The sequence below is a fragment of the Rhinolophus sinicus genome, chromosome 1, assembly GCF_057876585.1.
Source record: "Rhinolophus sinicus isolate RSI-liver-muscle chromosome 1, RSI-T2T, whole genome shotgun sequence".
Taxonomy (NCBI): Eukaryota; Metazoa; Chordata; class Mammalia; order Chiroptera; family Rhinolophidae; genus Rhinolophus; species Rhinolophus sinicus.
Window position 1 is genome coordinate 8,308,385 of NC_142501.1, and position 14,280 is coordinate 8,322,664.

Below are 14,280 nucleotides of genomic sequence, written 5' to 3' on the forward strand. Positions count from 1 at the left end.
AGAGGAAGGATTTGAGAGATATTTGAGAGAAAGAATTAATATAGTCTCCTACACACTTTTACTGAATACCTCCTAAGAAAGATGTTAGGGGATTGATTGTGGGAATAAAGAGCAGAAGTAGTATCTTCCCCTGTCTTCAAATAGTTCAAATCTTAGGAGAGGCAGGCAGACCTATAAATAAAAATATGGATGCAGGGAAGGTAAAATTCAGTATTATCACAGCCAGTCTCAGAGAGAGAACGCTCTATGTGTAAAATCAGCAAATTAAAGCACCATGCATTTCTGAGTGACTCTATCACCTACCCCAACGCTTTTTTCAAGTTCTCAAATTTTTATTTGGTTAAAACACACTACAGTATATTTCCACAACCCACCAACTTTTAGAGGCAGTGTAGTGTAGAGGTTTAGACTTAGCAGCCCATGATCTTGGACGAGTTACGGAATTCTCCTAACCCAAACCCATCTTAGCTATCATATGAAGATGAAGGAGACTGAAACGTGGGGGAGAGAGAATGTGGAGGAGTGGGTAGGGATGAGATACTGCAGGGCCTTGTGAGCTACCATAAAGGGTTTGGATTTTATTATTAGTCCAATGGGAAGACACTGAGGTGCTTTTTTTGGTCCCAATTTTACCATTTTTGAAATGAGATGTACAACTAAATACAAGTGTTGAGTTCCATGAGTTTTGTCAACTGCGTACATCTGTGTAACCATCTCCTAAAAAAAGATACAGAACATTTCGATTACCCCAGAAAGATCCTGCCTGCCACTTTTCAGTCAATTCTCCCCATTTCCAGAGTCCTTAAGGGTCTAAATACTATATTGTGTTTGCATCACTCTGGCTGCGGCGCAGAGGCCGGCTTGAGACCAGTAAGGAGACTGTGGCACAGGTCAGGCGAGAGATGACTGGTTGCACCGAGGTCGCCTAGCAACCAGCAAGCGTTGTCTAAGGATTGAGCTCTAAGAAAAGGGAAAGCACCGCCCCCTCCAGGCCCCGCCCCGCTCCCTCCAGGCCCCGCCCCACCCCCCTCCGCCAAGGAGTCAGTAGGCAGCACCACCACACATCCGGAGGCAGTAAGAAGCTTCTTATTGGTCGGTTCTCCGGAAGCCACGGGATTCGGAATCTCGCCCAAAGTCGTGCGACCTCAGGCTGCGTTTGCGTGCGCGGTGCATGGCGGCGGCGCGTGGTGCGTGGCGCGTGGCGCGAGGGGGCATGGCGCACTCATTCACTGCTGAACTCATTCACCGCTGAGCCTCAGTTTCCTCCCTTTGCGGTAGTGGAGCATGCTCTGCACGGGACACCCCGGGCCCTACTGCGCAGCTCCACTGCCAGCCTTTGAGGGGGTGTCTCAGCGATTGGGACTAAACAGAGGAAGCTCGGGGATCCCCACCGCTCCAGGCCCGGATGCATAACTGATCCTCCGGTTCCCAGAGCCTCCAGCGCAGGCCAGGATGTTCGTCTTGGTGGAGATGGTGGACACGGTGCGGATTCCCCCGTGGCAGTTTAAGAGGAAGCTCAACGACTCCATTGCCGAAGAGCTAAACAAGAAGTTGGCCAACAAGGTACTGGGCCCACGGGGTCGCGGGTAGGCCTTGGGACGGGAGGGCCCAGTACTGCCCACCCGCATGCTGCAGGACTGGCCTTGGGCAAGTAGCTTATCTCAGAACTCAGTTTCCTCGCCTGTACTTGGTAATTCTTACTCCACAGGGATGTTGGAGGGAATCAAAAGAGAAACTGGGTTTGAAAAAGGCCCTTGTAACTGCGAGCTGCTAGGTTCCACACTTCCACATTACTTTGCAATCTTGGGCAAGTCATTTACCCCCTCTGGGCCCGTTCCCACTTGTAAAATGCAAATAATAGTTACTGTCAACCACACATGGTTTTTGTGAAGATGGATGGTCAGGAGGTTTATCCGTTTATTCCTGCAAAACATAAATGTTCACCTTCTATGCCAGACCTGCGTGCCTTAGTGCCAACTCTCCAGAGACCTTCCCGCTGTCTTTCCTGTAGTAACCCTCCCCCCTCAGTTATTCTGTGTCATATCACACTTACCACCCTCTATTTTCTTATTTGTTCACTGGGTTACTGTTTTGCTCTTTCCCTGTCCATGAGGGCAGGGACGTCTGTCTGTCTTCTTCCCCACAGTATCCCTCATATGTAGCCAGAGCCCGGCACAGAGTAGATGTTCCATAATTGTCTGTTGGTTCATTGAATGAATGAAACAGACAAGGTTCAACAGATATGAATGCGAGGGTCCCACAGATGAGTGTGATGAAGAGTTGAGGTAAAGGCTATGAAGGACAGGCATTCACAAGCCTGTGGAATAAAGGAACTTCACCTACAATGAGGCTTTGAGCTTTGTTAGGGAGGTGGCATTTTGGCTTGAGCTGAAATGGTGAGGAGCTAACTTGCGGATTGGTTTTCCATGGTGGGAGGGGCTGGGCAGAGAGAAGAGCGTGCAGGCAGTCCGAACCACATATGGCAGGAGGGAATATTGCACCTTCATGGCATGGAGTAGGCTGGTGTGGCCTGGGCAGGCTGGAAAGGTGGTGGGGGCCAGGCCACACAGGGCCTGCAGGACTTCATGGCGTATTTATTGGTCTTCATAGAACAGTAGGAGGTGATAGGAGGGTGGGGGGGAGCCAGCAAGAGGAAGATTGGCTGGCTTTATTTTTCCCCCCTTCTTCCACCTCCCCTGCCCCCCAACTCCAGTTCAAGCCAGTTGTTTCTCAGTCTAGCTGTGTAGGACACAGCTCCCTGGCCCATGCTGGTGTTATGAGCCTTGCCCCCACCCTCCCACCCCTTCTCTGGTTGAGGCAGTCGGTTGCTGATCGTAGGTGGTCGCAGGTGGGCCACTCACTGCAGCTCTCGCTGGCTGCCAGCCGTTCATGCTGGCCACCAGCCGCTCCTAGCAGCACATAATAGCCCATGACAGCACACAGTGGCAGCTCATGCCAACCTCCGCTGCTCACGGCGGCCCAGCTCCAGGGAGAGCCGTTGTTCACAATCTTAGCTGTAGAGGGTGCAGCTCACTGGCCCATGTGGGAATCGAACCAGCGACCTTAGCATTTGGAGGGCGTTTGGAGCACAGTATTCCAACCACCTGAGCCACCGGTCCAGCCCATTGATTGGCTGGCTTTAGACAGGAGGCAGTTTCCCTCCATAGAGGCTGAGGTCAGAAGGGGATGTGCAGACATGGGGAGGTGGTGGTGGAGAGAACTCATGGAGTCCTTGGTGGATGGCTTCTGGTTACTTTGTGAGGTAGAAGGTGGGGGCTCTGTAGGGAGATGTGTGAACATCATAGAGAGAGAAGGTGTGCAAAGTCCAAGAAAGGAATGTAGTCCCTTTTGTGGCACGGGTCCTTCAGTGACCTGTTAAGATAAGTCTTTCCGTGTCCAAATCATTGAGTCATTTGAGAGGAGGCCACACAGAGAGGTCCACGGTCCGGCCAAGGACATAGAGCTTGTGCCTGACTTTGCCCCATCTTGGTGAGGTGTGGCCAGGACTCGTAAGTTCTCTGAGCTTCTTGCTAATCCTTGAACAGTCCTGCCAGGTCTCAACTGAGAGGCGATGACGCTAGTGGCAGATTAGCAGACACCAAACAAGCAGCCAGTTGTTTGGAGCACCGTGGGGTGGGGATGGGGATGGGATGTTCTCTGCCTGTTCTCTGCCCAGTCGTGGGGCCTTGGCCATGTGTCACTGCCAGCCTCAGTCCACGTGGCCATGTCTGTCTGTCTGAGACTTTATGAGCAGAACAGAGATTAGCTGTAGTTCTGACAGTGAGCTGTGAACTTTGGCCTGGACTTGGGGGACCTTGGGAAAGTGTAGAACCAGGGGTTCCCTTACCACTGACCCTTACTAGTAATAATTGTGATCCTTGATTATTATTATTTCTAGCATGTGAGCCAGGTACTGGGATAGAGGCTTCCCATGCATTCTCTCTTTATTTCAATGCTGCAGCCTGGTATACCCATTTTTTCAGGGAAACTGAGGCTCAGAGAGGTGACCTTAGAGGTCACGCAGTAGGTGGTGGAGCTGGCATTGTAACCTGGATCTGTCCTGTCACCAAAGGCCCTGTTTTTTCCAGAGCTCCACATCTTTCCAAGCTTCTTTGTCCGTGGTTACTTCAGGCAGTGTCCCAACTCATTTCCAGCTGTAAAACGAGAGTGATCATACCTGCCCTGAGGTGTCTCGAGAGAGACTGCCTGAGAGCTGGGCCTCGGGGTCACCGTGTGCGTGTGTGTGTCTGATTGCACACAGGTCGTGTACAACGTGGGACTCTGCATCTGTCTGTTTGACATCACCAAGCTGGAGGACGCCTATGTGTTCCCAGGAGATGGCGCGTCACATACCAAAGGTGGGTACCCTCTCTTCCTGGGTCATTGGGTTTTGGGGACTCAGTTTTCAGTAGGGGGGGGTGTGGGTTTGGGGGGGACCTGGAGCCTAGTCCTGACTCTGCCAGGAATCGAATGGGCAGAATCTTCCCCTCTCTGGGCCCCGGTTTCCTCATCTATAAGAAACAGGAGGCAGACGAGGTGATTCTCAGGCCTCTTCAGCTCCGAGACTGTGGCTCCGTGTCCGAGCCCCTTCGATCTCGTCTGCTCCTGAGCCCTGCTCTTTGCCTGGCCCTCAGGCTGCTCAGTCTGGTTGGGGGGACAGACCAGACAGGCAGAGACACTTGGAGAGCTCCTTGCTGGGTTAAAAGTGAGGGGACTGCAGCTGCCGTTCCTGGACGGGGAGGCTGGTTGGGGATGAGGGACTTGGAGGGGCACTAGGACCTAATGTTAATGCGTGGCCTCTGGGTTCAAATCCCCATTGTTCTCTGTGTGTCCTAAGCAGAATATGTTCTCTGTGCCTTGTTTCCTCATCTGCAAAATGCAGTTACAGTAGTTTTTATATTACAGGACTGTTGTTCAGAATTACTAGGTAAACATGCAGAGCTCTTCGGCGGGACCTTGGTACAGCGAGTACTCAGTGCTTATCGATTCGAATTGTTTCTCCAGACTGTGGGCCAGCTAGATGGTTTCTCCTGTGCTGGCTCGGCCAGGGCTGGATGGTACAGGTGGCCTTGTGCCTGGTGGTTGGCAGAGTGGTTACTGGTGGGGTGGGGGCCTCTGCTGGGATGACTCATCTCTGCTCTGGCCTCACCCTTCAGTAGGCTAGACTGGGCATCGGGGAGCCCCTGCTTATATCCCATTGGCCAGAGCAGGTCATATGGCTAATGGCAGCAGCAAGGGCTGGAGAAATAGGCTCCATCTCTCCATGTAGGAGCTGTGGTCACTTTGCAAAGGTGTGTGTACCCTGGATGGGAGGGGTAGCTGCCAGACCTGGAGGGAGGGAGGGAGTGGAGCATTGCTTCACTCTCCTGACTGGACATAACTAGAACCAGAAGCAGAGGGCAAGGGGGCCATTTGGGTGGTTTAGGGCTAGTTAGAGTATAGGCATGAGACTTGCCATGTCTGCCCAGACCTGCTGGATCACAGTCTCTGGGGCTGGGGCCGACAGGTTCTTCTAAGCAGGAGCTAGGTGAGAATCGCACAGGGCCACGTTTGAGGAGCCCTGCCCTAGCCCGTACTGCTCAGCCTCTTGACCTAGGTGTAGAGATGTCTTCCAGAACGTGCCACAAGGCTGCCTGGTGTCCGTGTCCAGGGACCCAGAGACTAAATTAGCTCGCGTGGATGCTGTCGAGCTCAGCAGAGAGCCCTATGAAACAGGCTGCTTGTAGGGACTAGGAGCAGTTTCATTAGCAGAAAAATAAGACGGTGCCACGAGGCCTCTGTTTACAGAGGAGGAGGACCCCAGTCTCTGCCCTTGGACGGGGGCCTTGGTTGTCCAGGAGACAAGTACTAAGAGCCACCAGAAATTCAAGAAAAACTTGGAGAAAAGAGTTAAATTTGAAGAAATTGTGTCCATTCATTTGATTGTTTCTGCCCCTTGGTATAAGATTTCACTTGATTTTTATCAGAACTCACCCATTCACCTGGATCCCCCGTTTTCTTGGGAGTGAGGTATGAGGGTTAGGCCCCTCACATAGACCTAGGTTTGAATTCTGGCTCTGACCACCCTGGGTAGTGCCCTTGGGCAGGTAATTCCACCTCTCAGCCTTGATTTCTTCATCTGTAAAATGGCCTTCATACTGGCAGCGCCCGATGAGCACTGCAGGGTAAGTTGGTGATTTGTGGTGGGGATCAATCACCCTGCTTCAAGGCTGACCCCTGGCCCAGACCCCCTTCACCCCTTCCCTGTCCCCCACCCAGGGCTGGGGCCCAGGGTGTGCTGAGGGAGGGCTCAGCTCCACGGCCCCATCTTTTGCTTTGAAGACTTCATTTGCCGATTGTTTCTATTCCTTCCATCTGGAACAGTAGCATAATAATAATAGTACCTACCTCATCAAGTGAGTGTGAGGAGTAAACAAAAAACCCCGTGCAGCCTTGTTACGTAGTAAGCACTCACAAGATTTCAGCCTTTGTCATTTGTAACACTGGCCCTGCTTGTCCAGCCTTATCTCTTGTCACTCAGGGTACTTTTACCTGGCACCAGCCTCATGTCCTCCATGCTCGTCATGCTGGTGGGACCTGGCCTCCCCTGGGAAGCCCCTCTTGACCTGCCCCTCACCCCTGCCCAGGCTGGCTTGGGCCCCACTCGGAGATCTGGAGTAGCCTGTCTTCATGCCTGCCGTCTGCTTTGTTCTTTAAGTTGTGACGAAATATATATACATAAAATATTTTACCATTTTAACCACTTTGAAGTGTCCAGTTCAGTGGTACTAAGTACATTCCCATTGTTGTGTAGCGTCCAGCTCCAGAACTTTCTCATCATCCCAAACAGAAACTGCCCACGAAACTCCATTTCCCCTCTCCCAGCCCTGGGCAACCTCAATTCTACTTTCTGTGTCCATGAACTTGACTCCCCTGGGTCTTTCACGTAAGAGGAATCATGTGGCATCTGTCCTTTGTAGAAACTCACTATGTCCCAAGGTGACCCAGTTTCTCCTGGGACAAATTTTGCTCAAACCTACAACTAAGAACAGGTCATCCTCTTTTTTTTTTTTTAATTAAAGTTTATTGGGGTGACAGTTGTTAGCAAAGTTACATAGATTTCAGGAAGTCCTCCTCTTCTTAGTGACCCTTCAGACCCACCCTTTTTTGACTTTCCAGGCTTCCCATCTGCAGGCTAAACTTCCCCAGAATTTTGGAGGGGTGGCTCTTGGGAGGGCGTCCCCAACGCAGCACTGTCCTGGCTGGCCCTCCAGCTGGCCTGTGGCCTCCTTTTCATTTGATTATGATATAATTCACATACCACAGAATTTGCCCCTTTAAAGTGTACAGTTCAGTGCTTTTAGTATAGTCACAGAACTGTGCATCCATCACCACGATTTAATTCTAGGACATTCTCATCACCCCCAAAAGAAACCCTGTACCCATTAGCAGTCACTCCTCATTCTCCGCTTCACCCAGCCCGTGGCAACCACTAAGCTACTTTCTCTCTCTGGATTTGCCATCCTGGACATTTCGTAGAGCTAGAATCACGCATTATGTGTGTGGCCTTTGTAACTGGCTCCTTTCATGTAGCGTGATGTCGTCAGGTACATCCACGTTGGAGCACGTGTCGGCACTTTGTTCCTTTTTGAGGCTGAATAATGTTCCATCCAGTCACCTGCCGACGGCCACCTGGGTTGCTCACCTTTGTGCTTTGGATGTGGTTGCTCCGACTGGAGCTCCCTGGGCACAGGGCACATTGTCCTGTAAGCCCAGGGCCCACGCCAGGCCTGGCACAGACCTGGGAGCCTCCATGGGGATTTATTAAACCAACTGATGTTGTGTCATATGGAGGACAGGGTTTTTCCATCCTGTGGGTAAGTGACCCTTGGCTGCCCTCAGCTGCGTTCTGCCAGGGCAGCATGAGGATCTGTCATCTTCATGACGGCTCAGATGGCCCGTGTTTGTCTCCTCACAGGGAGGGAAGGGGCACCCGCTGCCCCCTCTCTTTTCCCCACGCCTGCCTGACTAGTGGAGCCCGCGGAGGCAGCCTGGCAGGGAGCTGGGGGCCCACGTGGCCTTGGTGCCCTTGGGGCGAGGCTGGCAGACCAGGCAGCTGAGGGTGCTGGTGGCAGAAGCCTGTGTTTGGGGATTCAGCCTGTCTGAGGAAGGCAGATTGAAGCCCGTGGCCCTGGCTGGTGGTCCAGAATGACTCGGAGTCTCCCCATGGCAGGAGAGCTGTGTAAGCTGTGAGCAGGTTACCCAGCCTCCCTGGGGGGAACAGGACAACTGACACGGGTGGAGCGTGGTAGTCGCTCGGCGGCAGGCAGGGGGCAGCCTTATAGTTTCTCTCTAGAACTGCTGGTGTTCAGGCCAGTGGTGGACTCCCCCTTCAGGGCTTTAAATGGAAGTGACAAGGTGATGGCCTCTGCTGGGCCCTGGTGTCAGAGTCTGTGATGTGGGCATAGACCTCATCTGACATTTTCCTTGGGGTCCAGTGAATGGGGGCCACCTAGGGCAGGGCCTGCAAACCCACAGAGGCATTTTGCGTTATCGGCTCTGCCTGCCGCCTCCTTAATTTCAGGGCATTTTTAGTGTTCCATTCCAGGTCGGGCACAGGCCTGGGGCAACGTCACCAATCAGTGGGAGTTGGGGACCGATTCCAAAGCTGGGTCCCTGGCCAGTTGCTTCTGCCCTTGTTAGGATTTAAAGGGGGGGCTGGGAGGAAGGTTGGTTGGCCTTGGAGTCATCATTGGGCCGGAATCTGGGCTCGGCTGTGACTTATCTGACGCATTTGAGTGCCAGCCCTCAGTTCCAGGGCCACTGCTGCAGGCCTCTTATGAGGGCCAAGCTGTGGTGTTACCGGGTCCGGGTGAGGGTCCCTCTGGGCCCACGGGAACGCGGTGTGGACTGCCGGGCGGCTCCTGGAGCAGCCACGGAGCCTCCAGGTCAGTGCGTGAGCCTGTGAGGAAAGCATGTCTGCCCTGGTTGGAGCGCCTGTTCCTCACGTGCCTGCTCCTCACTGTTGTGCTTTCTTCACTTGCAGTCCATTTTCGCTATGTGGTGTTCCATCCGTTCCTGGACGAGATTCTGATTGGAAAGATCAAAGGCTGCAGCCCGGAGGGCGTGCACGGTAACTGAGCCTGACTCCTCAGAGGAGACCTGGGGCACGGTGGGGGCGTCACTTTAGCTTCCGTGCTGGGCCCCATGGTCAGGGGCGGGGTCAGCTTTGGAAGCAGAATCTTTGGGTGGGGTCAGAGAAGCTTGTGAGCGAGGGGCATACTCAGCCCCATCTCACATTCACGAAACAATGAGGACCTCAGAGGCTGTGCGGCTTCACCTCAGGGTGGGCACTGGAGCCGGCAGAGTGACTCGGGGTCCTCAGCACCCACTGGGCCACATTGTGTGTGGTGTCCACCTCAGGGTTGGGTGGCTGCTCAGGCTGTGAGTGGCACAGGCAGAGGCTTGGGACACCAAGGTGGGGGAGGGGGCCCCGATTTCCATGTGACACCCGCCCCGTGGGCAGCACATGGTAAGGGACTTGCCTCTTGAGTATCCAGACCCCTCGTTTAACTGTCCCCTTGAGCCCCTGTCCCATGCTGTCACTTTGTTGTTTTTTCCAGTCTCTCTAGGGTTCTTTGATGACATTCTCATCCCCCCAGAATCGCTGCAGCAGCCAGCCAAGTTGTATCCTCCCGAGTTAAAGTGGGTCACAGAGGAGCTCAGGCCTCTCCAGAGAATGGTCCTCACTCCTGGGGGTGGCCCTGGTCCTGTTACGGGATGCTGCTGGCCTCTGCCCAGCCCCCCAGCCTGCACTTACGCTCTGGAAGCTCCTATCGACCTGTGCTTCCCACACGGGCCATGGTGTCCCCCTGCCTGTGCCTCTCTGGGCTGCCAGGCCTGGTTGTGTAGGTTGTGCACTGTGGGCAGGGTACTTCCACTTCCGGTTCACCTGGCTTAGATTGTCCCTGCAGAATTCATGTCAAAGACCATGGCCTTTGAGAGGTTTGCCTTGACTGGCTCCCCTCCCCTCCCTGGTCTGCAAGTGGTGGCATCAGCCAGCATTTGAGGGCGTGACTGTGAGGCTCCTGGTCTGGGTTGTTTCCCTCTGTGGCTCCCCCATTGTCCCTGTCCCCGCCCTGAGCCTGCTGCACTGCAGTTGTCTGTTTCTGTGCGTCCTCACTGCAATTGCTCACCGAGAGGGGCCTCATCCTGTCATCACTGTACCCGAAGTGCCCAGCACAGGACCTGGCACACGGGAGGAGAGGCAGAACCCACTGCCAGGGCTGCAACTAGAGAGCAGCGTGGCTCCCTGTGTGGGCTCTAGGGAGGCATGGGGCTGCCCTCACTGGGTTGGCAGATAGCTCTGGCTGGGCCTGTGCAGGGCTCGGGGGTCTGTGTGATTCCAGAATGTGTCAGAAAGACTGGCCCAGCCAGGCTTGTCCTCTTGCTGGCTCTGAGCCCTCAGGCATGTGACCTCCCATCCCACCACAGTCCTCTTGAAAACTGGGAAGTCCTCGTGCTGCCTGCTGGTCAGTGTCACAAGGTGTGGCTAGAAAGGGATGTGGAATTGCACTGTCCAGAGAACACAGGACAGCCTTAGCTAACACGGGAGGTCCAGCCGGGTCTGTGTGTGGGTGGGCCTTGCTGCTACAGTCCGTTTCACTGATGGGGACCCTGAGGCACTGAGGGATTGGGCCTGACTCCCGGTCACAGCTGGCAGGTAGTGGAGCTAATGTCTGCACTTGGCAGTAGGCCTCTGAGAGGCATAGGCTGTCAGACTGGCAGGGAGGGGACCCCGGGCAGCAAGAGGCCGTGGGCATCCCATCTTGAGGCAAACTCGCGCTCTGCTCTCGAGCCTCCTTCCTGCTTTGGTGACCTGAGGAAGCCTGTGGGTGCCTGGCCAGTGCCCCCGTGGTCCCAGCGTAGATCCTGACCCCCGAGAACTCCTGCTCCCCTATGGCCCGGACCTGGGCCAACCTCACCTCTTGCATGTGGGGCTGGGCCTGCTTTTCCTGTGACTTCCCAGCCAAAGTGATTGGATTTTGTCAGGGGGTGGGTGCTGTGGGAGGAACCTCCGATCTTCAGGAGCTCCCCCATGGCCTGGTTTTTGCCTTGACCTGGGTCCCACCCAGCGACGACGCAGAGCAGGTGTGGGTGTGGGAGTATGAGACGGAAGAAGGGGCACACGACCTGTACATGGACACCGGGGAGGAGATTCGCTTCCGGGTGGTGGACGAGAGCTTTGTGGACACATCGCCCAGCGGGCCCAGCTCGGCCGAGGCCGCCTCTTCCAGTGAGGAGCAGCCAAAGAAGGAGGCTCCATACACGCTTGTGGTGAGACGTCCTGATGTGCTGCCGACACCATGGGGCCTTGATGGGAGAACCCAGCAGCAGGGGGGCAGGGCACCTCCTTGCTTGTTAACTTGGGTCCCACTCCTAGAACCCCGTCCCAGCTCAGGGTGCAGGTCCTTGCTGTGTGGTCTCAGGCAGTCCCTTCTCCCTGGGGAGCCTCCTTGTGGGGAGGTGATAAAGCTGCCAAGGCTATTGTGGAGATTGGGGGTCACAGCCCCACCCAGAAGAGAGGGACAGAATCCACGCTGGGTGACCAGGCCGCTGCCAGTGGGCCTCAGGAGAAGAAACCGAGGAGTGGGCTGGGGAGCCAGTCAGAGCCCCAGGGAGGGGTGATCCTCAGGGCTGCTCCCACACCAGGCCCAGCGTGGGCCTGAGGTGGCGGGGAAGCTGTGACCAGCCAGCTCTGACTTGGGTCCCTTTTGTCTTTTACCATTATGAATTCAGTGACACATGACAGAAGTGGGGCTTTGGGGCCTTCTAGTAGGGTTTTCTGGTGTAATGTGGGCTCTGGGTTGTTCACTTTGGAGGCAGTTGTGTGTCAGAAATACGGGTGGCCCACGAAACACCCCCATATATTTCGGGGCTGGGGTTCAGGGTCACGAGGTAGGCCCTTCTGGCAGGGCGAGACCACAGGTGGCTCTGGAGGGCATGCTCAGGACTGGCCTGGGGGTGACGGAGGGAGGCCTTGGGACCAAGGGCCATGCCCTCATTGAACCAGCCCTTTCCTTCAGGAGAGGGGGCAGGCCGGGAGTGTGCTCGTGGGTGCCAGCTGGGTGCCCAGCACAGAGGGCTCCTTTACCCCCCTGTCCGAGTTGGCTCACAGCCCGCAGGTGGATGAAATGTGCCTGTTCTCTCCCCTGGCAGGGATCCATTAGTGAGCCGGGCCTGGGCCTTCTCTCCTGGTGGACGAGCAGCTAGCCCCGGGGCTTGCCAGCGCACCTGCCCAGTCTGCAGACCCTGCCCAGCCCTCTGGAAGGTGCCGTGGAGACAGGAACAGCCTGTGCCCGAGGGAGCTGGATGGTGGGGGCCAGGAGTGCCCTGCCAGCTTGCCCCCTCCCCTGCCACGGTGGCCTTGCTCCTCGTCCTGAAGTCCTGCTCTCAGTGACAGCAAAGACATTTAATAAACAATGGCAGTACCAGGTGAGAAGCCACTCCTGTCTCGATGGCCTCTGTCACAACCTGAGGTCACTGAGTTGCCACAGCTGGGATAGCATGTCCTTCTCTCTGAATCACTTGGGAGATGGCCTCCTCCAAATGGCAGGACTTGACACAGCAGATCGAGAGGCCGGCCTGTGGTAGCTGCACTTGCTGAGCAGAGTCTGTTAAGGTAGCACCTTCCCACTGACTAGCCTGTAGAAGGTGGATGCTGAGCTTTGCTGGCCCAAGGTGAGGGCTGGTGGCCAGCTGTCACTCGGACCTTGGCCACACAAGGAACACCCTGTGGGTCTGCTGCAGACCCCAGACCCTGCATGAAGACAAGCACCCCACTGTTGATTCAGCAGCATGGGAATGCCGAGTTCCCCCTGCCCTTCTACCCACTTCTGCTGGGACCAGGACACTGCTTTCCTGGCAAATCTGGTCTTGGTGAAGGGGCCCCTGCCCTGACCTCTGGCTCACACATGGCACTGGACTGTGGAGTGTGTGTAGTGCCAGCAGGGTGGCTCCAGGGGGAGGAGTAGCTGCAGAATGGTGCCTGCCGCTGCCTCATGCCAAGGGGCAGGGGATGGTGTGCTTCGTGGACTAGTTATGACCTTGGGCGGGGGGCCTGTGTGGGTGATGGGGGCTGTGCCCACCTGTCTGGAGGACTGAATCAATGGCCAGAGGAAGGGGAGGCCTCCCCCTGAGAGGCTCCACGTTGGGCCCAGCCCCCGGCCCACCAGGGAAGCTACTGGAATGGGCGTGGGGGAGACTGCCCTGCAGGCAGGCAGAGGGTTAAGCCGTGGGAAGTCTGCCAGCCCGTCTCCTTCGCCGCAGTGTCAGGTCCAGCTGTGGCGTGGGTTCTGAAGGCCTCCACCAACTTTGGTGAAAAGACTCCTCTGAACCCTGGAGTTGATAACCGCACAGACACCACGACTCACACAGGGACAATCACTGAATGTGGATTCTTTCTTGTAAGAGAAAAAGGGTCTTCAAAATCCTTCAGCCACGAGTGAAATCATCAGACAGGAGAAAAAGTTCAGATGAGAATCTTGTCATCAAAAATAAATAAGAGTTACATGGAGTTGCTTAAGATCTGAACCAAACTAAAAATGGGAAGGCTGGGGGCCATGACATTTTAAGAATTGTCCCCATTCCCCCCACCCCCCCACATCATACCATGGGTCACTCCGTGGGCTGAGGAGGGAGGGGAGGGCAGGGGGCCTGGCCACACCATCTCAGAGCTGGAAGTCGGCTGGATCAGGTCAGATCTGGTTCTGATGACATGCAGAACCACTTGTGACACCAGAACTGGGTCCGAGGAGCAGGGCGGTGGGACCTACTGCTGCAGCTCCTTCATTCTGTTCAGAGCGCTGCCGGCACGGAACCACTCGATCTGTGTCTCGTTGAACGTGTGGTTCAGGACGATGGTCTCCTGGGTGCCGTTGGGGTGCTTGATGATGCATTTCAGGGGCTGCAAGGGAGAAGGCGGCTGTGGGTGGAGTGGCTCTTAGGGATGCAGCCCCCCATTCTGCTGGAGCATCAGAAAGCTGGGCACCTCTCAGGCTTGGGGGCCAGCAGGTGAGTCAGGCCCTAGGCCAGCTCTGGGTAAATGGCCGTGGTAAGACTTGAATGGCATAACCCCTGGGGCCAAGAGGGTCCTACTGGGCATGAGGTGTGGGCTTGTCAGTGCCAGGCCTGGGTTATGAGTGAATAGTAGGAGGGCCTGAGCTGGCTCCACCCTTATCTCCTTCGCTCAGGGGTTGCCTAGAGAATTTCAGGGCCCTCCCAGCTGGAACAAAGGCTCAT

At 55.4% G+C, this 14,280-nt stretch overlaps 2 protein-coding genes across 3 annotated transcripts in view; one reads left to right on the forward strand and one right to left on the reverse strand.

Moving 5' to 3' along the window:
* Positions 1-1,110: 1,110 nt before the first annotated feature.
* On the forward strand, positions 1,111-13,555 carry POLR3H (RNA polymerase III subunit H). The gene is made up of 6 exons (XM_019734490.3): positions 1,111-1,563; positions 4,262-4,358; positions 9,026-9,112; positions 9,603-9,666; positions 11,115-11,316; positions 12,199-13,555. The coding sequence occupies exons 1-6, from the start codon at positions 1,453-1,455 to the stop codon at positions 12,250-12,252; spliced, it is 615 nt and encodes a 204-aa protein (XP_019590049.1). The 5' UTR covers positions 1,111-1,452; the 3' UTR covers positions 12,253-13,555.
* ACO2 (aconitase 2) overlaps positions 13,505-14,280 on the reverse strand; it is a 39,578-nt gene continuing 38,802 nt past the window's right edge. For both annotated transcript variants that reach the window (XM_019734489.3, XM_074326459.2), the window contains exon 18: positions 13,505-13,945. In XM_019734489.3, the coding sequence (XP_019590048.1) occupies positions 13,811-13,945 (135 nt within the window). In that variant the 3' untranslated portion in view covers positions 13,505-13,810. The remainder of the gene's footprint in view (positions 13,946-14,280) is intronic.